Source organism: Micropterus salmoides, unplaced genomic scaffold, assembly GCF_014851395.1.
Source record: "Micropterus salmoides isolate LMB-PRFRI ecotype aquatic unplaced genomic scaffold, ASM1485139v1 Ms_hic_scaffold_14, whole genome shotgun sequence".
Classification (NCBI taxonomy): Eukaryota; Metazoa; Chordata; class Actinopteri; order Centrarchiformes; family Centrarchidae; genus Micropterus; species Micropterus salmoides.
In genome coordinates, this window is record NW_024040485.1 from 19,106,895 (window position 1) to 19,130,218 (window position 23,324).

At 40.0% G+C, this 23,324-nt stretch overlaps 1 protein-coding gene across 1 annotated transcript in view; it reads right to left on the bottom strand.

Moving 5' to 3' along the window:
• The window catches only part of LOC119902896 (neurocan core protein-like), a 46,744-nt gene extending 23,695 nt beyond the window's left edge, over positions 1-23,049 (bottom strand). Inside the window, 11 exon segments of the mRNA XM_038719284.1 lie at positions 1,093-1,259; positions 1,357-1,514; positions 1,604-1,693; positions 1,840-1,983; positions 2,564-2,848; positions 3,295-3,422; positions 4,166-4,340; positions 4,932-5,114; positions 6,329-6,532; positions 11,583-11,662; positions 22,663-23,049. Of these exon segments, the coding sequence (XP_038575212.1) occupies positions 1,093-1,259; positions 1,357-1,514; positions 1,604-1,693; positions 1,840-1,983; positions 2,564-2,848; positions 3,295-3,422; positions 4,166-4,340; positions 4,932-5,114; positions 6,329-6,532; positions 11,583-11,655 (1,607 nt within the window). The 5' untranslated portion in view covers positions 11,656-11,662; positions 22,663-23,049.
• Positions 23,050-23,324: the final 275 nt, after the last annotated feature.

The following is a 23,324-nucleotide window of genomic DNA, read 5'->3' on the forward strand; positions in this document are numbered from 1 at the left end:
GGGTGTTCAAATACTTATTTTCCTCACTGTATATATAAATAGAACCAACAGAACATGTTTTGTTACGTAGTCTCACACATTTTATGGAATCGATTCAAGAGCTTGTGAAGGATTATAAAAATGAGAAATCCAGAAGCCCTGTTAAATGCCAAAATAAGTTTTTAATCAATCAATCAGTGCCATCTGACAATGTTTTCCAAATTCCTATGATTAATGAAAATCCAATATGCAAATGACCTTTCTCATAAAGCTGAATAGACAAATATCAGTATTTACCACTTGCATTTTGTTCTGTTTAATTGAAGCAGGCCTAGAACTTCTTGAATTATAATTTGAAGTCATTTTGGTGGGTTTTTGGCTGCTCAGCACACACAACATTGTACATATTAGTATTTAATTTGATCCTTTATATTTTTTAATTATCAAATAATTACTGCAGTATTTTCCATGGAGTCAAAGTTAAGAGTTTTTTTTACTATTTACATGATATCCCACAGTGAGGGAGATCAATGCCTACAGCTGGAGCTCGTCACACCTGATGCGGCCCAACAGGAGCTCCAACCTGAGATACAGAGAAAGGTCAGCGTGGTTTTAGTTTGCCAACAGACTTCCAGCCAGCTTTTGCTGTTGATAATGGAGACACAGTTTTACCCCTTCTTAGTTTAGTTCTCTGTTTTTCTAATGAACCTCGTTCCAGGGGTGTCTTTGTACTGTAATTAATGTACCATCCTGTTGTGTTTCCCCAACATCACAGACCTGAGCCAATTAGTGCATCAACAAAAATATGTTCAGAACATTGTACAATGCTTCCTTTGTATGATGCGCTGTATCATGTTAACCCTGGGAAAGTTACTACATTTAGTACACTTAAAGATGTCAGTCGATGCATTAAATTGGCCTTTTTGTTGACTGTGCTGTTGATGGACACAGTGATACACTGTAGTCACACAGGAACTAATTATGGATGGAGGTGAGATAGCACCAGAGAGAGAAAAAATAAAGTATTAAATATTTGTAAAAATCCGCGTTGTCCTTTATGAGTTCCATTTTTCCCCGATAGTAGTTCTCACATTAGAAAAAGTATAAATTCACTCACCTGGTGATGTGCTAGATTGATTTAAATCTTCATCTGTCATTTTTGTGGCCTTCTCCTCCACTTCCCCTGCCTGTCCATTTGGTGCTTGGGTTCCTTCCTCATCTCCAGTCCCTGCCAGGTAATTCCAAGGCTTCCAGATGGACTTGACAATCTTTGAGATCACCTAAAATAACAAGTGGATGAACAAAAACGTAGCTGGTTCAGTGATGCTGCTTAATTTTTTTTTAAATCTCAAAATAAACGCTTAAACCCAGACCAACCTTCTTCTCAGCAGGAGTGGGGTGGACTGGTGGTCGGAGAAATTCCTGTGAGTCTGGGCCAGGCTCCAGTGGCTCTCCCCAGTCTAAGAAACTCTGTCCTGGGATTAGCTGGAGGGTCACAAATGACCCTGATGACTCTGAGGACCAGGGGCCTGAGGCTGAGGACACAGTCGAGTGGATTATTATCACAGATACACGTCTTTTGTGATCAATACACAATTTATTCAATACTAGGTATCAGCCTTACAAGCATCAGTGCTGTGAAGTGAGGCCTCCTCTTCTAGGTCAACCAATCCTGTCCAGTTTGAAGGTGAAACATCACTACCATCTGAGGACCCTGCAAGGATGTATTTGCAAAATAAACATATATATTGTATGTTCAGTCTTACTGTAAGTGTGTTTTACTGATCGGGTGGTTGATTCTCTGTTTAATCAGCTGGTTCATGTAGCTGCAGATCTGCCATTCGTAGACAAATGTAAAACCTCTGGTAGTGGTGGTTTGCTGTGTAGTCAGGTTGGGACTGTCTTTCCCTGTGGAGTCAGCATCATTTGAGCCTGTGAGGTAGCTCCAGGGCTTCCACAGGGAGGTGTAGATCTGAGAGATGGAGCCCGAATCCTTCACTTTACCTAGGAAACAAGTTGGAGAGACTTGCTGTTCACAATCACTGATGAATGTTAGCCAGTTTGTCTCAAAGCTTTACTGTGTTCATTTAGCAGGAATTGGCCAATCTCAGTCAACACAGAACAAAAGCTGAGTATCTAGATATTTAACTTCAACACATCCTGTCCTCTTTTTCTCTCTCCCACTGCTTCCGTCAATCCAGCAGTTTCACAGATACATGATGGTGGGACAGACAGTGTGGATCAGAAATCAGTGTTGCCATAGCTACAACAGTGGCATATATTGTCATTGTTACTACATCAATAGCACTCAATGCCTCCGCACTTCTATTAGGAGTGAGATGGCTGTAATATTAATATGTATGCCTTAAATCTTGTTGTCATTTTTGATCCACACCTTCAAATTTAATACTGATATCAACCACTGCTTCATATGATTATAAAACATTATTGAGATTATGATGTAGATTAATCATATTCATCATGTTTGGTCTGATCCGTCAATAATGAGTTAATTGCTTTTACTTTTAATTATTTCACTATTAGCAAAAATAGTGTGCAAAAGCCGCCTCTTATTGTACAATACCTCTGTAGCAATAAGCATCATATAGCGCTGTGGTGTTGTCAGCTGAGCTGTTGGGTGTGATGGTGCGGACTCCCGGCAGGCTCCCTCCACAGTCCGGGCGAGGCCATGTCACCGGGTAGCGGACACTGCCATCAGACAACCATCCTGGGGCACAGCTGTCCAGGCCGGCCATCCAGGCCAGATAAAGCTGCCCCACTGTGGCCAGCTGCCCCCCTAGGGACACGCAGCGGTCTGAGGCCGAGGACAGAGACAGTCTGCCTGGGACAGAGGAGTGAAAGACTTCACCTGGAGGAGAGAGACATGAGACAGGAACTTGTCAAGAGGCAGCTCGCAGAAGAAACCTAGGTTAAATTATGAAGGCTGTGAAATCACACATAACAGTATCTAATTTTAACTACTAATTTTAGTTGTTAAAAATGTGTTCATTTTGACAAATTTTAACTTTTAAAGGATAACAATGGTGATATATATAGCTTATATGTATATATAGAGAACGAGATTTGTTGGGGGACTATTTACAGTTGTGGATTTTTATTGGTCTTTTTATTGGTCTTTGTCTTTTCAGTGGATTTAATGAAAGTTAGGAAAAAGGGTTTGTAAAAGAAAAGCCAGATCGCCAGACTTGTCCTTTGATCTTGTAGCAGAATGTGATGCAAATGCTGTGACAGGTTTTGATGTCTATTGTGTGTGTGTGTGTGTGTGTGTGTGCGTGTGCGTGTGTGAGTGTGTACCATCCAGTTCTTTCGCAAAACAGTACACATCAAACAGCTCTTTCGGATCCCTCTTCCCATAATTCCTCACTCCAGCGGAGTACTCCGTGTGTCCATAGCAACCAAACTCTGGCAACTGGACAGAATAGCTGTGGAGACAACCATGTGGCAGTCATAAACGAGAATGAATCTCTTTTTTTTAATATTTATAGGGGGAAAAAAGCATTGTCTTGTGAACATTTCAACAGATTAGAATATATTAAAATACAATTAACAGCAAAGAAACAACAGAGGAAAAAAAGAACATGAATCTGAAGCAAATGAGGTGACAAAACAAGATCTGAATATTAATTGAGACAGCAGATGATCAAAGTAGAGAGGGAACAAACAATACATAAAACAAAGCAAATGTTTTCATATTAGAGAGTTAGCTTCCATATTAAAAAATATCAGAGTCAGTCAGTCTTTATGCTAAGCTAAGCTAACCAGCTGCTGGCGGTAGCTTCATATTTAGCATACAGAAATGAAAATCTTCTCATCTAACTCTCAGCAAGAAAACAAATAAGCTTATTTCCCAAATGTCTAATTATTCCTTCAAGCGAAAATGCCTAAAATTCAGTTTCCAGCTTTTAAATTCTGAATTATTCTTTGACTTCTATGATAGCAAATTATATCTCTTTGGACTAGGTGTCCAACAAAACTAGCTATTTTATTGAGAAAAGATGGACTCTAGTCACTACTCAATTAATTGAGAAAATAATTAGGAGATGAATCGATAATAAATATAGTCATTAGTGGCAGGCCTGCTTCAAAAGCACTGCAGGACTTGCAACTAGAGAGCAACACTAGCAGGGTGTGGCAAGCAGAAGTAAGTTATTGAACGTCTCCTCACCGGACAGTCTGGTCGTCCAACCAGCCAGCCGCACAGCTGGCAAAGCCGTCATAGTACGCTGCCCACAGCTGGGCCGGTGTGGCAATCTGAGCCGAAATTTCCTGGCAGGCCTGCTGAGCGTCGGTAAATGATAGGGCATAGCGGGCACTGGGAGCCTGGTAGTGAAACACCACACCTACACAGGCAGACACGGAGACAAGTGGTGAAGTGTGGATTTATGTTGGAGATATACCAACACATCCAGGTTTGAAATCAATAAATCAGTGGGATGTAATCAATAGACATGTATTTGTGCCTGAAACAGATCAATCAATCAATACACTATGTGAGTTTTAGCTGAAATTTCACACAGAAAAATGACCATTTGTATTTAGTCCAAACGCTTCAATTGAAATTACACAATTACTCAAGTGGAAAACCAGATAACAAAAATAACACTTACACAGAGAGCGGCAAGCTACATTAAGTCAGTCATTATGATATGGATATAGTAAATCAATGTTATTAATGTTTAATTAAATTAAAAAGCTGAAAAGGGGTTGGCAGTACTCCTGTTTTAATGCTTCTATTATCTGTCTTACATTAGCACAACAAGCCTGGAGTGCAATAAAACCCCAAAATCAATTAAGTTAGAAGAAGAATTTTAAAACCTTTTGTGTTAGTGCTGCTCAATCTGTCACCAGCATTTCTGCTTAGTTTAAATGTTTCCTTTATTGTTCCTGAGTTGTAGCACTAAACTTTTCTCCACAGTGGCTGCTGCACTTACCGGAGACCACCAGAGGTACAGTGTCTCTCTCATAGTCGTTACCCATGACAACCTGACAGTGGTAAGCGCCTGAGTCGTTAGTGCGGAGGCTGAAGATCTCCATGGTAGCATTCATCGGATTGGCAGTGTATCCTGGCAGCATGACGCGGCCGCTGAAAGCCTTATTCACCTTGATTACATCACCTTTGGCAAAAAGAGAGAGGTTTCCTCATTAAAAGTGTCTATTGACATCCCGCAGATTTTAGAGATAAAGAAATGTACTTATAAGAGGCCCTAGATGGATAGATGGAGTTAAAGGCCCAGAAAACATATTTTTTGAATCGAGCCTGAAAATCAGATCTGAAAAGTTAGAATTTTGGTCTCCCATTAAACATTTTTGTATTTGCGTTTTTGTCTTTACTTTTCTCTAAGGGTGGAAGTGGGCGGGGTTCTGTTGGTACAACGTGATGTCACATACATCTGTACACCAATCAGCATTTAGCAAAACTTGAATCAATATTTGACAGTTGTGGGGTTGTTTGCTTTTGTTTGCAGGTCATTGTTAATCAAATGTGATCCACATCCACACACTGCTGACAAAGCAAATTAGCTCAGTTTTTGAGAGTTACACTCCTAATAAATAATATATTAGGGGTTTTTTTCTTACATTTGACATAACATTTGATATTTTAGAAGGGGGGAAATAAAATCAAGTTTTCTGGGACTTTCACATATATCAATTATTAGTTTCAGTCGTACAGTTTAAAGTAATAAAGTGCACACTATCTCCTATAAATTAATTACGAGGGCACATGGCCTAGACTTTGTGGTACCTTATGTTGTGCCGTTCGGTGTTGGGCAGGTAGTGTACAGTTTGTTTTTAGAGCTTTTTTGCTGCGAACAGCTGCCTGCTGCTTCTAAAAATGAGGTTGATGAGAGCAGTGAGAGTTGCAGCCGTAAAGCCAAAACAATGATCTGAAAGACGTTAAAACTTTAAAGATACATGCAGATAGATTTATTCAGTCAATCTACACCTTGCCTTGACTTAGCGAAAATCCTTCCACTCAGGGAGGTTTGAAGCATTACATACAAGTACAGTGGAAAAGCTCTACTATTATTTCATTTTAATTCCAGGAGCTGCTATTATCAGCTTGTCAAGTTCTTTTTCAGTGTTTTACTTGTGAGGCCTTCAGATCATTACATACTCTGAGCTGAGGAGACCTGAGTCGGGTGATAATTGTAAACAAACCCTTTCACCTACATGTAGTTATTTGATCCAGTGTTAATATAAAAATATTCATTAGTGCACATTTAAGTGTACTCTCTAAGCACTTGTGGAAATGTTATTTGACTGAGTAAAGTAGAGTAATGTAGGTCTTATTCAACAGGTAAACTAGGTCATCAAATCTTTGTTTTACCTTTAGCAGAAAGCACAATCTGCTCCAGAGGAGCACCTTTTCCTCCTGCTGGTAGCCTGATGTGAGTCCACAGGAGCTGGGGAGGCTGGGTGAAAGTGCTGGTCTGAAGGGTGAAGACACAGGGCAGGACGGCTTTGCCTGCTAGCGTTTGATGTACTGTAGGATGGGTGATCCTACGCATGTTCACTACGGAGGAGGCTGAACCTAGAGAGGACGAGCAAGACAACAGAACATAATTAGATTATGCAATAAAATATGTTGCAGGACAATTTGCTGACAAGAGAAAAAAAACAATGGAAAGAAAAATACAGTATATATATTTTCTGTAATGATGACTCATGAGATGTGCATGTCTACTTTGAGCAAGGGCTCAGCACATAAATGCTTATTTATTGACATGAATAAGTCTGGTGTTTGATTAGAGAGTAAATGCAGTACAGTATTCTCTACTAATCAGTAGAAGACTGCAGCTTCTAAACACGGTGTCTGCTAACAAGACCTCAGGGATTCATTAGCAATTTCACACTCATATTTCCACACAAGAAAGACTTATCATTCCAGCAAAGGGACACACTATAAGGATACCAGGCATTCACGCACAATTATATATACACACATACAGTACATGAGTAGAAAAACACACAACAGTGACCACAGATGCTCCAACATAATTATCTAAATTTCTATCTCTTTTATCTCTAACATATGTTTTCTCTCTCTCTCTTTTCACATTAATGATTCCAACTGTCACTTTAACTGATTAAATAAAAGTTATTTCATGCAAAGGAAGTATCAATGTAAAGGCAATGTCACTGTAAGAGTTACGTTTATGGTTCTGCAGATAAACATCGACAATTCCCTCTGTGTGGTTGCAATGACATACAGGTTCAATGTAACCATGACAACAGGATCACCTGTACAGACATTATCCTCTAACCAACAAATTCAGCTTCTTTGTGGATTTATCCTCTGTGCACCTTACTGTAACACAAGATTACAATGATCAAACACAAACTACTATACTAATAATCAGTAGTAATACAGTGTCGTGTAGTGTAGTACAATAATATAATATAATATAATAGTCATTGTTTCTGCTCATGAAATCAAGAAGCAACATGGACTGTAGGGTTAACATTTTCACTGTTCGTCAAACACACCAAACTGTAGAAAAATATATGAGCGTAACAGGAAAAGAAAAGTTTTTTTTTTTATTTTATATTTCACATGGTGGAACTGAATCACCGAAAGATATTTCCATCTGCATTTAGATTGGACGACTTTCACAAGCTGAACCCCCGGAGAGCATTTCTCTGTGTTGAAGAACGCACCCGTTGCCTTCCCCCAAAATCAGATGTAATCACAGAATCACAAATACCAGGGAAAAGCACGAGAGGCAGAACAAGACAGGGAGCAGGCATGAGAGATGGATGGAGGAAGAGAGAAAAAAAGAGAAGGAGGCTTTGGACGACAAGTGCACCCTGTAGCATGGAGGTGACAGATGGGATAAAAGAAAAACTGCCTAAAAAGGAGAAGAGAGAGCTGGAAGTGACATGAAAGGACACTCTCTGTTATTAACAGATGCCATCTCTTACTCTTCAGTCAGTCCTCCTCCAGAGTCCCGTGAGCTGTTTGGATTACAGATAAACTACCAGCAGGGGTTCAAGGCCAACAGTATTGTTTCTTAAACTGAATTTGCACATTGTGCTGGCTAATTGAATTAGAAAAATCTGAAAAATAGATTTCTTTATTGTTTTAAAATGCTGAGTATGAATGTTCATTTCTGGAGCTTTTCACAGTCTTCCTTAGCAGTTTACTCTGTTGTTAAGTTGTTGAAAAGCACAGACAAAACAAATAGTTATTTCTCTAATAAAATAATCAAAATTGTTCCACCTGCTATGCTGTTCAAAGCTCTGGGAAATGCTAGCAAATGGTTAAGATTTATTATCAAACCATATTTAAAATATTCATAGATTTAGGTTGCAGTAATTTTTATATCCTCTTAAGTTTTTCAGGTTATGCATGGGACTGGATTCTATCCCAGCATGCTTAAGGTGAGAGGCAGTGAGTGTACCCCCTGGACAGGTGGCCAGTCACAGGGCTAACACATATACCTAAATACCAATTGGGCGGTTCCACCTTTTAAAGTCCACATTTTAAAGATGCAATGTGTAGGAATTGAGACTACTCTCTACATGTCATATTCATATCACAAAAGAATAGTTAGCAGCATATCATAGATTAGGTCATACCTGCTGCTTGTTAGCGCAGGCAGCTGTGCAGCTAAAGGAACCGGACCCTTAGTGATCATGGCTGGACAGAGACCAAACATAAACCTGAGGCCGACGGAGACAGCAGTGGGATACAGCATTAAGGTGATTTACAGCGGCCAAGGGAGGATGTTTCATGTCACTGTTGGTGGGAATTACTCTGAACATCATGCAGGAGAATAAATTAGTCTACAATATAAGGGACCATTGGTCTGAATAACTCACTAGATGTGTTGCTAGTTGCTTTTTAGAAATAGAGTCGCTGAAGGTCTGACAAAGGTAGGCAGCGGACCAAACCGCTGCGAGGCATTATGAGGGGGGATGACATAATTTGAAAAACTTTAAAACGCACTGAACTCATAGTAGAGAACAAGAGCTGTTAATCATTTATGTATCAAATACAATGACTAGACGCTAACGGACAACAGTGGTTATATTAAAATTTTTGATCAAATATTTGCGAGGGAGAAGTCGCTGGATATTGGTAGGGACATGTACATCCCTATTAAATTCTACACCCTTGACAGCGGCTCTGGCCAGCACTCAGACTCCGAGGATGACAAAGACACGGTGTGTTCAGACAGGGACATGAGAGGTGTCAAGCGAGAGGATCAGGAGGGTGGAGAGGGAGGTCAGGTATCCGAGAGGCAGCGCCAGTGCATAGCGCCAGAATATTTTTACATTTAACTCATTTTTATATAGAGTTGGTGATTGCTGGAACAGTGGAAAGATGAACCTTTCTTAAAATTTTGTGAGTTTAATTTGTTAATTTTTTTGACTAAAAAAGCACTTGCTTAACATAGCAACTTTGCTGCTTGCACAAACCTCCCAGCTGAAACAATGGAGGTATAAACTATATTATTGCCTCTTGAGGTATAAAGGTGTATTACTAGACAGGACAGGCTGGGGCTAGCTCACTAAGTTCTGTAGATATCTCTGCAATACACATATATTTTGGGATTGCCCAAAGATTTTAGATTTTTGGAAGAATATTAAAACAGAAAAAAAACTGTTATATAATGTGATAATGTTAGAGACAGGAACTTGACTTCTGAGAACTCTGCTTTTAATAGCAAAGAAAACAATTACAGCCTCTTGGTTGAAGTCACTGCCTTCCAGTATAATGGAATGGAGAGAAATGGTAAAAAGTGTGTTCATCATGGAGAAAATCACAGCAAGGTTGCAGCTCAAGTCAGACAGGTTTGATCAAAGATGGTTACCAGTAATACAGACAATGTCAGAACTCTAGTCCCCTCTTTTGTATTTTATTTTATTTGTATTTATATTTTTCTTCCACTTTAGTTGTATTTTATACTTACTGCAGAACAACTGACAGCAAAGGTATGTACTCATTGCCACACGTTGCTCAAGTTCTCTCCTTTTAAGAAGGAAGAAGGAATGTTTGAAGATAAGATGCGAGGGCATGATTATATGTTAGAACTGAAACTGTCAGAGCGTCTCCTAATGTGCGTTCCTAATGTATGTGTTGTATATATGTATGTTTGCCATTTCATATTAAATAAAAAAATAAGTTAAAAGAAGATATCTCTGCAACACACTATATTACTAAACATCTTTCTAAAGCTCACTCATTATCTTAAAGTGATAATTAGTGAGCTTTAGATGTAGCGGGAGACAGATTATCTTATCTTAGGCTAGCAGTTTTCCACTTTATGTTAAGCTAAGCTAATTAGCTGCTGACATTAGTTTAATAATTACTGTACGAGAGTAGTATCAATGTTCTTATCTAACTCTGCAAGAAAGCGACTAAACATAGTTCCTAAAATATGGAACAATGCAAACTTTAAGGACAAATACATACATCATCGAGCTGATAATACAATACAGAGTCTTTTTTTCTTGCAGCAGTTTGTGTATTGTGCACCAGTTAAAGGTTTAATGATACATTTGGGTGATTCTTATGATGATTCTTATTACTGATGAAGTCAGGAAATATCATGTGACCATGTACTAATCTGTCCATCATAACAACTCATATGGGTTGTACTCTATTATCCAGATGTTTTATAATGATTCACAATATATATGTTTTTACAACAACTTGAGGATGTTGTCTAGTCTTGTATTTTGGAGTAACATAATTAGTAGTCTGCAGACCGTGTGTTTACTTTAGTATTTGGATTGTGCAACAAAAACAGAATTGGATGTGGATTAATAACCTTCTGCTGTCACAGCGTAATGGCTACTAAGGTAATGTTTTAATTTTGAAAATGAGCAATGCAGTTTCTCCTTTTAATGAAAATCCTGGCTGACCAGCTACCGTCATGCATGCCAATTGCAGGAAAAGTAATTAAGAGGAACTTATCTTTACTACAAGCAGTCAGCAGGCTGCACATGGGACCTCAAACCTGCGATACTATCCACCAGAGACCTGCAGCTCTGAGATGTTTTGTCTTTTTGTTCCATAATTGTGAATTTTATGCATAGTTGTAATGGAACAGATGGTCGACTAAACTTGCATAAATGGGTTTGGAGGTGTTCCAGCTCAATCCCACCGAGCATGTCTGCAAACATCCTCAGCATGTCAGCTCTCACTTACAACAATGAAATTAGTACAGACCTGTCTTGTGTATTTATGCCTATGGAAAACTGTATGTGGGAACAAATATTTTCCAAATTTTTCTGGTCCAGCAGTCCAGCTCCAACCTTCCATTCCTCTGTTTTCTGTCCCTTCTCTTTTGCTCTGTGTCTTTCTTTCTTTTTATTGAACTCACTTGTGTGCTGACATTATAATAATATAATAATAATCTTTATTTGTAGAGCACTTTTCAAAAACAAGTTACAAAGTGCTTTAACAAGTGTAAAGACAATAATACCCAAAAGACAATAATACAAAAACAGAATCAATTGTTTATCTGTTATTATTGCCTGCTTTTTCTTTTGCTGAGAACCTGCTGGTTAATTTCTGCAGCACCTGGAGAATGAAACAAAGAGTGGAAGTATAGGAGACATAGAGAACTTACCCATGCCTAAACAGAGCAGCAGCATCAAAGCAAAGAGGATCTGCCGCCCAACTCCACACTGAGCGAGCATCATCCTGGACCTGCAGAGGGAGAAAACAGAATCAGTTGTTTATAGTTGTATATGCATAAATACATACACAATACAATTTTTCAGAGTGATTACTCTCTCCATCCTCCCAAATGTAAGCATATAATCATCATAAAGCATTTCTTCATCCATAGTCACACAATATGATGATACGTTTGCAACTGTGTCCAGAGTTGTCACCCTACACATTACCACACTTTAGACAAATGGTTTGAACATGGTTTAGAAAAATCACTGTGTTCAAACATGATGAAAAAAACATTGTAACATAAAGTCTGTTTTATTACTACATGCCATGAAGTCAATAATCAAAACTGATTTAGATGTAAATAATGTTGTCTATTCAGATAAACTATGCTTTAAACTTACACTTTCACTGAATCCCAAATTGCTCCCAGCGGTTAGGCCAGTGCCTTGTATGGCATGTGGTGTGAATGGCTGAATGTGAGACAAAATTTAAAGTGCTTTGGATAAAAGTCAGTTTTTCTGTCAGGTGAAACAGTGTGGTGATTGTTATGTGTGAACAGATGAAGGGCAGCTTGTTCCTGAGTGTGCCTGAAAAAAAACCCTCCACAGCTGTTTGATTTATAAAAGACTTTAAACACTAAGTAGACCCACTCAAATCCATGTCATGAAAAACATAGCTGTTTCTTAGTTACTAAACCCTAAATGTGGACATTTTTCACCTGATGGAGGTGAAATTAATTGTTAGTAACTTTTCTAACTCTGTTGGTGATGTTCACACATGTCAATCATCTTGAAGCGCTGTCTACCATGAAAGCAGCTTTCACAAGTTGAGGCAACCAGCACCTGTGAAGCAAGCGCAGGTGTTAAAACAGCAGCATGAAACCTTACTGACACAAAACCTTATGCTGACCTTCACCAGTTTTTTAAATGGGCAAATTGTACTTTATTTTGTTTTTCTCTCATCTACTGTTGCTGCAATGACATCACTGGACTGTGTCCTCAACTTAAAAAAAATAAATACACAAAATACCCCAAAATGGCCTTGAATACTGAATCCTTGAAAAGCCAATCTCAGGCAAATCATGATTTAGTAGAATGTGTACACACAGTATCAAAGACAGGGACAGATTTTGTACCATATCTATTTCATTTTTAGGTGTTAACAATATTGCATCTGTAAGTGCACTTTAAGGAACAGACACAGTTCACTGGATCTTGTATTGAATGCTTTCCATTTAGCAGATTTAGATTTAGATTTATCCTTTATTCACAGAGATTTACAGTTTTACCCAAGACTCACTCCACTACTATTACAGCTGTCCATATAACTAATATCAAAATTATTATCCAGTACTGTTTTTATAACTGGCTAAATGGGGCCATCAGACATTGTTTAATCTGATTTGATCATATACTACACACAAATTGATACATTTTACTCCAAAACTAAAAGATTGGATTAACTTTAAGTATACTGCAATGAAAAGGTGATTCTGGTGCAGTCCTACTGCACAACAAATAGGAAATCCTGCCACACATCAGAAATGGGATGCTGACTTTGCCAGAGGATTTGGCTCAGGGCCTGAAGCATCTCAACTCAATGGAAAGATGCCTGAGACAGAGCTGTATTGCCCCGTACTGGTATGAAATGAAGATGAAGAGGAGAATATGCCGTTTGAAGAAAACACAGCTTTGTTTAATAATGCTGATTTCAAGGAGGAGTTGAGCTACACAAATAACTCCAAATCATTTGTTTACTTGAGGACAAATAATTGGTTCTTTATTCTCCTGACTACACAGGCATTACCAACAGAGACATTTTAGTACACCATTTGAAGAATATGAAAAAGTTTGAGCATAAATGAGTCAGACATGTTTGTTCTGTCTAGACTTTAGTTACATAAAGCAAATACTTCATCCAGAAAAGCAACAACCCTCTTTGCATACACCAAGGTAACCGCAATTCATGCCAACAGCATCCCTGATGCACAGAAAGACGATTATGCAACACCAGTTCAAACCCTTTATAAATTACAGGAATAATGGCCGCTCTCTTCTCTGAGCATGTGAAAGCTCAGTAAAACCTTCAACCGTATGAAACTGGAGCGTGTGAGGCAAAAATATTCCTCTCAGACAGCAAAGCACTCTGTGACACCTGCCAAACTATACTGTCATTAAACAACACTTTGTTGGGCGACTTTTAATGGTGGTTTCTCATCTCTTGAAAAAGGGGATCCTGGTAGTGGTTGAGACCCTGCTGTGCCACACACTTTGAGGCATCCCATATCTAAAGGTGGGTTAGGACCTTGTGATGAGCTGTGACAGATTGGGGTCAAGCTGTTGGACTCTTTGCATGTTGAAGGCCTGAACCATTGGTTGAGCTAGCTGGGTGGGTGACAAGAGATTTCTTAAGGCTTGGAGAGGGTCATGACACCGAGGAGTTTGCCCAGTCTTGTAAGAGGAGAGCATTAGAGAGTGTTGTATTGGAGGGCCTGGGACTGGCAGGGGCCCAACAGCCACTATCCACAGCAGCAGAATACAGAGTACAGCCTATGGACATCTAGGCTCTATGAATGCTATACAACATACAACACTCTATGCCTATAGACAGCCACCTTTCAAAGTTTTGCCAGAGGGGATTTACAACATACAGTGCACTGGCCATCCAATCACACTAGCTGCATACTAACCAGTACCACCTTTTGTTAAGGACGAGACATCAGATGTCGTGAACGCCTCCCACTAAATCTCCCCTCTTCACTTTCACAGGCACAGTTGTGTTTTGAGGAGAAAAGAGCCATAAGTCTCTAAAATGCTTCAGTGGACTTCAATGTGGATGTCCGTCTGACACATTTTCACGATGTTGCCTGAATAGGACGCATTCTCAGCTCATTGTAAGGGCCAGCAAGAGGAATGACAGTGATCCAAAAAGAGCTAAGAGACGAGGCTGGCAGACCTACATTGCAGCTCAGCGCTAAGTTGTCAATCTGTTGAAACAGGAGACCAACTGGCCACATGATCATAATGACGCAGGCAAGACGGGCCCCTCGACCCAAATCAGTTCTGCAGTTGGTGGGAAAATTGATCGGGAAAAAAAACATTAAAAGTGTGGAGCACATCATGTCAGCTGCTGTTGTGGTTAAGGGATAAATCATGTTTGTGCAGCAAGACAATGCCTCCATCGTGCTTGTGTGTGTGTGTATGTGTGTGTGTGTGTGTGTGTGTGTGTGTGTGTGTGTGTGTGTGTGTGTGTGTGTGCAAAGGTTTACTTAATCAGGCCAGGTTGGGTCCCATGTTGATTCATCACACATACACACACACACACACACACACACACACACACACCGCTATATGGTACAGCAACTATAAAGCCCTACATCAAACCCAAGTCAATGCACAAGGTAGGTCACCGAATCTCACCTGCTGCATTCATGTGCACAAAGCATGCACAAAAACATATAGGCTACATGCACACTAACATAACCACACACACTGGCAGCTGGCATCCCTGTTAGACAATAAATAAAAATCATGATGTACAGTATGTGAATCACATAATGCAGTTTAAAGAGATAACAATCACAAATTAATTTGAAAATCAGAGCTTTTTTTTAATGGCTTTTTAAGGTCCTATTTATGTATTTAATGGGTACAAATGATACAAAATTTAAATGTTCTTTGTCATAAAATAACCCTGTTTGGACAAATAACACAGAGGTTAGATTTATGTTCTATTGTTTCACCTATATAAGAGAAAATAATTTGAGGATGAGGACAAACCAAAGAGTTTGGAAAATGTAGCGCTTTTTCAAGTAACAAGTTCATAGAGTTGTTGGAGCGTAAACCAACCCAAACCAAAAACATATATACTGTATATATGTATTGTCTCAGTTTTATATTTAGTCTATATTTTTTGTTTAGGTGTATTGTATGTTTTAAATGGCTGTTTGTTTGAGTTGTTGTTATTTTGTGAGGACCTCGGGAAGACTGGCAACCACTTTGTGGAAATAGGAATTAGGAATAAAGAATGAAGATGCAGACAGAGCCGCTAATGTTAGCCTAAACTCTGATATAGAAGCATGCGTTAGACCTGAAGGGGATTTTTGTAACATAACCTGTAACACAACAAAATGCTGATAATATGGTCTTTGGAAGTAACAGTACTCTAATTACTACTACCTATGCCAATACTGTAAGGATTAAGTAGCTAAACTAGTTAGCTGAGCATGCTAACATTTAGAGCAGATAAGCACACAGTTTGATCCATTCCTTACAATTGTGCTCCTGTGTCTTTGGTTTTGGAAAGGCTAGAAGTCCTCAAATCTTGTTTATATACAACATTTTTCTTTTCATAGTCAAAAGAAGAAAAGAAAATTGTGTTTTCTCTCTGCTTGGCATTTGACAGAATATTGTTCACCACCCAACAGAGAAGAGCTGGAGCTCTTTTTCCCCTCTGCGGAAATTAATTTCTGATAGAGATAACATTCAGGAGTTTCTTTTTTATTTTTACAGTAAGTTCCAAAACCTTTCCTGGACAACAGCATGATGACAAGACGCAGCAAGATTATAGTCTAAAAATATAGCGTAGCACAAGCGGAAAGGATGAGGACTTCAGATAAATCTGTACTATAAGACAAAAGGATAAAAAAAGAGCCAGTTGTACTGTAAAGAGTCAACCTGTCAGTCTTGTTTCCCCCTTCGGGGACCTGACAGGAGAAGGTGAATCCTCTCTTTCCCTTATTCTTTAATCATGTCTCACAAAACTATTACCTCCGGAGAGCGGTAGAATAACAGCAGAATAACAGCTCCAGATGAGTGACAGACAAAGTGGTGAGCTGGAGGAGGAAGAAGATGAAAAAAGAGGAATGGAAAGGAAGGTCAGTTTATCACCATTGTGACAATACTACACTGCCACGATGAAAGCTCTTCAGAAAAGCTGCGTTGGAAGCTCTTTAATGCTTCATTTGCTGTTTGCGAGAAAAAGGCTGCAGCAAGTACATCCTGAATAGATTTGTGGCTGAACTTTGAACTTCTGTGTGCTTACAAAGAAGCCATTTTCATTAATGAATTGGAAAGCCAGAAAGAAATACAGTGGTAGCATGTTGCAGTGGTGATTTGGTGCCATAAAAGAGACATTAAACCAGAGTGCATGAACATTAATTGCTCAAGAACTTAAAAGCAGAAGTAAAGTAACCTGAGCTGAATCAGGTATTCATGCGTCGTGCACACTCTCTCTCACACACACACACACAAACATACAGATACCCTTTGTGTTCGGTGTGCCTGTGTGGTGACTAATCACACTCAAAGCAACTAATGACTCATGCAGTTCTGGCCTGGGCTGCAGATGGAGAGAGGACTCTGGAAAGCTGCTGGTCCATCCGATTCAAGATTACACACTCTTCCTCTCACACTGACACCATTGATCTCACTGGGCGTGGGGACAGAGGTTATTTAAACTGGCTCGATAGCACACTTAGGAGAAGCCAAGCTAAGATTTGGCTAGATGTGTGAGCAGTAAAGCGCAGACAGGAGGCAATTTAGATCATTCTGAGGGATCCTTAACTGACAAGTCAAGTGAGAAAGACACAAAGAGTAGTAACTGCTAACAGTTACTATTTGTAGTAACTGTTAGCAGGTTATTGTAGTTAAAACTTTTCTGTTGTTTTTTGTTAATTATTCAGTACTGAACTTGTACCCAAGAGGAAATATACTGATGCAATGTTTAATGCATGTATTGCCAATTTGTGCATACCTGTGAGAGACTGACAGCACTTATAAGAACCATCTGTTTCCGACCTTCCTGTAGAGCTATTAAGCTGCTGTGGAGCTACACTCAACAGACCTGCAGCAGATGATCAGATATGCTCATTTTAACTCTCCACCTCTTAACACTCAGCCTCATTCTGCACTGTCGTGTGTGTTTTTGTTGCGCATTCATGTGCAAAAGGTGTATGTCTGACTGTAAGATTCAGTGTATGTTATTTTTTGTATGAGCTAGACAAAGAAATCTATTTAAATGCATTTGATTAACATACGAGAGAGCCCTGCTATTTATAAGTGTGCACATAAATGTATGAGAACAGAGTGACAGCTTTTAGAGGAAATGGAAACCAGGGAGCGCCAGACTCGACCTTGGTGGAATCAATCATTGCTCATTTCTGTAATGCATCAAAAAGGACCAAATCACACCGACATCAGTTGATTTGTTACTACTGAACCTTTTACATGAATAGGGAAAATGTTCTTATTTTACTTAAAGAAAGACAAAGAAGAAAAAACAAGCTCATATGTTTGGTGTCAAATTTTATAAAGCTGATGATACATGGAGCAATGTTGTTTGGCAATGTTGCCATCAATGGTAATGAGTAAAAATTACTACTGTAATCCCTCCCCCCACTGCCCCGCCACTCTGCCACAGCCCGCTGCTATCCGTTCAGAACATAGTCAGACTTGCCACCAGCAAGATTGTCCAGAAATAGGTTTCCCTAGATACTTTTTCTTGCCGTATCAAAACAGCTCAGGCACACAGAAAAAATACAACATACTTTTAACTAATAATACTTGATATGCACTACTTTGCACAGGGGCAGCTGTAGCTCAGGAGGTAGAGCAGGTTGCTTGTTAATTGAAAGGTTGGCGGTTCAATGGGTGTCCTTGGGTAAGAAAGTGAAGCCTGAATTGCCCTTGGTGGCTGTTCCACCAGTGTATGAAAGTGAATGTTAGTTTCTGTGTGTGAATGGTGAATGCGACAATGCAATTGATAATTTGGGGCTTTGGGTAACTATGGCTCATTATCAAGTTGATACAGTGAATATGTTAGCAAACAGTGGTTAATTTACACATACAGCAGACACAGCAACATCAGTCTCCATCTGGGATCATGTTTCTGTTCAGCTGACAAATAGTCCAATATTTACTGTGCTTTTTGGTCTATTTTAGGTTTCCTCCAAGTCCTGAGAGAAATATCTCTCTTTAGGTGCTAAATTCTCCACTATGTTCACCAGCTAACTTTGTCTGTCATTTGGTACTGGAAAGGTAGTGCACAGCGGGTTTTAAGACCTTTTTTACTGAAACTGACTGAAACTGCCTTCTGCCTGCTAGGTACGAAGCTGATACGAGTGACCAAAAATAGTAAAGAAAACCAAAACAATGAGCTAAGGGAGAGTCGGGTGATAATTCTCTGTGAGTGCCCCGTTTCACATACCATGTAATCATTGTATCACTATTGTTATTAAAAAATATATTAGAGCAGCTTTAATTAATCAGTTCCATTAAAAGTATAAGGTTCAAATGTATTGTACGTAAATGTTTGTGAAAGTAAATAGCAATATTGAAGGGGATAATGATTTTAGGGTCGGAGGTCAAATATACGTAGCTAGGGACGTCTAAGTAGCCACTACACCAGCTGGGCCTAAAAGACCCCAGAGGTCAAAGGTTAAGGTTCTAAGGTCAGCTCTTGGTAATAGAGTCAATAAAGGATCAGGTGCATGAGACACCGCTATCACCATGAGTACATTAATCTATGGCTCCACACACACACACAGACTAACTGGATTGTTAGAGCTACCATAAAACAGGCCACAACAACATTTCCATCCACAGTGAAAGGTGGTCAGAAAAATGAGTAGTTGTGAAATGAAATGGAATAATAGACACAAACATAGACAGGCTGCTAGGACTTCATCCAAGAATTCCTCATCTTTAATGATGTGCTGAGTCTGTGGAATATCAACTAGGTGAGGAAAGGGGAAAAAAGGGGAGCACTGTCCTTCAAGTGTATGTCAACAATGCCAATGCCTGAAGCTATCTCCTCATTCTCAGATCAGCAGTTGACAATAACTAGAAATTAGTGCTGAGTGTACATATTTCAAACACTGTGACCGTAGAAAAATAAACATATCAAAAAGTAACACTATCTCTTTGAAAGTGACTAATTATTCTAACATACGTTGTACGGGCTGATAAAACTTTGTTGCTGCCTTCAAGAGCTTCTTCTCAGCAGACTGTGTAGCCAAACATTTGTCTTCCACCAGCCACTGGAGGAGACCCCCTTGCCAAAGACAAAGAGAGGGACCTTTCTCTTTGTGTGGGTGAGCTGTTCAGCTGTGGTCTCATCTACGCTTGTAATGATTGGCCTGGTGGGCTGCTTTAGTCCCTCCCAGGCTAAAGAGTGAAGTGGATTGATGGATTGGTTTGCCCAATCCCTTTTGGGTTTTGCCTGCGGGGGACTCACACTGCAAGAGGGTTTCAATATTCAAGGGAGAGAAGGAGACAGACTTCGACCTTACTTCCCCAACCAGCAGCCCCAAACACAATTTACAGCTCTTTTTCTATTTGACAAATGTTTGAGGTCTGACATTTGGGAGCTGTCCAGTGCTGAAAATGTGGACAACTTTAGCTCCAGTCACTGTGAAGTCATTGTTAGTCTAAAGCCTATTCCCCTTCTGGCTGTAAACGGGCCGCAAAGTTCAAAGAGCTCATAAAATTCCCACTTTACTTCACAGTCTTGCTCACAGTTGGATCTGCTGTTTATGAAATACTGCTAGGACAAAAAAACACTCAAAAGTCTCATTTATTTTTTCAACAATCACATTCGGATCCAAACAAGTACTTTTATATGGCACTATTCTGTTAGCTATTAGCACTGTAATGGGGGAGGGAATAGACCCCATAATCACCTATGTGACATATTAGAGTGGGCACTTTCATTCCAGAGAGAATAATATCAAATATAATATCACCCCATCAGCGAGACTTGAGAAAATGCATTCATATAAGCAGACTGGAGATAAAACTGCTCACCCAAGACCAGCAGGGCTAAACTATCACTTTTATTCCATTTCATTCTGAAAAACTGTCTACAGCACTTCAGGACTGAAACTTATGACTATTTTCATTATCAATAAGTCTATAGAATGTCAGAAAATGGTGAAAAATGCCCACCACAATTTTCTGAATGAAGTGACATGTTAAAATAATTTTTTTTGTTTGACCAAGAGCCCAAAACACAAAGATGTTCCATTTACAGTGATATAAATCAGAGAACAGTAGCAAAGCATCATATCTGAGAAGATGCCAGCAAATGTTTACTTGAAAAACTTCCTGCCCATCAACTAATCGATTAACTGACTGATTCTTTCAGCTCTAATTTTTCAGCCTTTTTCTTCATTTAACTAGTTTGGTCTGATGTATAAAATGCTAGAAAACTGTGAAAAACCTGATCGGATTGCTTGATTTGTCCAACCAAACCTAAAGAGAATTAGTTAACAATCAAATTAAGCAAAGGAAAGCATTTATGCCAAATCTTTTTCGGTCAATTGAGTAATCGATAAATTGACTCGTCCACAGTATTTCATCTAACTGCATCTAACATTACTCCTTTTCCATCTCCCACTGATGCAAAGTGACTCTCTGAATTGCAGATGGCTCTGAGCCAGACATGATAAACAATACTGAGGCTGATTGAGTGCAAAGTGTGCAGCAATAGACAGTGAGGCAGCTGAACTGAGCTCGTACTCTATTTTAGAATCAGACCTTCTTCTTCACCACAACACCGCTCTCTGATCCCTCTGCTCCTGCGAGTGCAGTCATCTACATGCACACATGGACACACGCAAACATGCACGCTATGCGTGCCGGGGCTCATGGGTGGGCGCATACCCCTTTTCAAATACACACACTTACACACATCCGGACAGAATGAAAAATGCATACTGTGAACTTTCAGCTGGGTCTCTTAGCCTCATTCCTTACTATTCTGCTCATCCCACAGGCACCACTTCTCTTCTTCTCTGTTATCTCTCTGTGTCACACACACACACAGACATTTCCTCAGCTCGGTCTCGTCTAAAGCATGACGTTACCTAGTTAACCACGTCCTGCTTTATGGCACTGACACACAGTTGGTGGTGGGCGCACTAACAAGGCCAAAGAAGAAAAGACTTGGACTCCTCCAGACTGGAGCGGTGAATAGAAAACAGAATGGGCTTTATTGGGCTGCAGGGGCTCTCATATTCACAGACAATAAAGCTCATTTGTCAAGGTGACCCGCACTGTTCTCCTCCTTCTCTGTGATTTGTACATGCCAGTGTTTGTTTACAGAGCAGAACATCAATAGAGGACTTTCAAAAATCCATTCACCTGCTTGGAACCAGGCAATTACTCATATTACCATCATTGGTCGCTTTATATTTTCACCAAAGCAAAGTTAGCTTTACAAGGCAGAGAGACATGTGGTGCTTAAATGTAAAGATAAAACACTGTGTGAAGCAAGCAGTGATCACTAATAATCCAGTTTCTATAAGAGTGTATTTGATGTCAAACCCAGGTGACAGCTCTGGAGGTGGACCAATGTAAGATCTGATCTTGGCAGCTATTCAACACATGGGGTATGTTCACCAAAGGACTCCCATTTACATAATAGATTTCACAAACACCTGTTAAATTTTCAGATCTGCTTCCACAATTGCATCACTGAACAGAAGGCATCCTCCCCTTTGATTTCTTTTAACTGTGTCATCTGTGAAGGAGGATTTGGAAGATGTGTATTTGTAAACCAAGGCATAAAGTTCTGATGAAGACAACGTCTCCTGAGATGAAACCATGTAAAGGACACATAAACAAGGTTACTTGGTGAGTTGATGATTTATGCATGCCCCTACATGGGCCATAAATATAGACCAATATTAAAAGCTTTGACTTGTAAATAATTAAAGATATCCCAAACGGGTGCGATTTGTGTGCCTCTCAAAAGCTGCCACAGGAAATACTTATTACCTATATATCTGCATAATGCATAGCCTATAATTAGATGGCTGGGCAATGTGATAACAATTTCTATAAATTGCAAGCTCTGTTTTTAACCGCAAGTACGCTGTTATGTTGCAACCAAGAAAAGAAAACACTTTAAATCCTCTTTCAGCAGCTGAGCGGTCTCAGGCGCCTCTTGCCACCCGGTGACTTGAGATATCGCACACTGACCAAATGACGGATTTCACATTATTTCCGAGCTTTCACTCTTACCTTTTCTGACAAACCCAGATGCGTCTCAACGGTGCAATCCTCAGGAATGTGAGCGAAAGCTTTGCGCCTCAGTGCAGGCGCTTTCCAAAGCTCCCGGAGGGTGCGGAGACGGCAAACGACGAAACAAGGGTGAAACAGCACTTTGCAGAGGCAGAAGAGACCGGGGTGAGTGTGTGCACAAGCGCTCCACGTCTTGGACTTTCCACTCCTTCTCCCGCGTTATATCCTCTCCTCGCTGAGCAGCAGCCTATGCGCCGTTCATCCTCACACATTGATCACGCGCGCGCACACACACAAACACGCACACACGTACACGGCAAGGTGCTCCCTCCGTCCCCCTCCTCGCCAGCAGCTACGCTGAGGGAGAGAGGCAAGATCAGTTTGAACAAAGAAGCAAGCGGTGACAGGCAGACGGCTCCAGCGCCCCCATCCAAAGAGGGGGAAACGAGGGTGGTGGTGTGGTTGTGAGGGGGGTTGTAAAAGGGGGTACTTTGTATGGCCATAATCCGATTCCTACATAAACCTCAATGGTGAATTAAATGAAAAGTGCACCCATGAGCTTACAATGACAGTCTGACCATCAGCTAAACCCCCTTACATCTCACATCCTGTGTTTCTACACACCTCCTGTGAATCAACTCAGCTGCATCACATACTATATC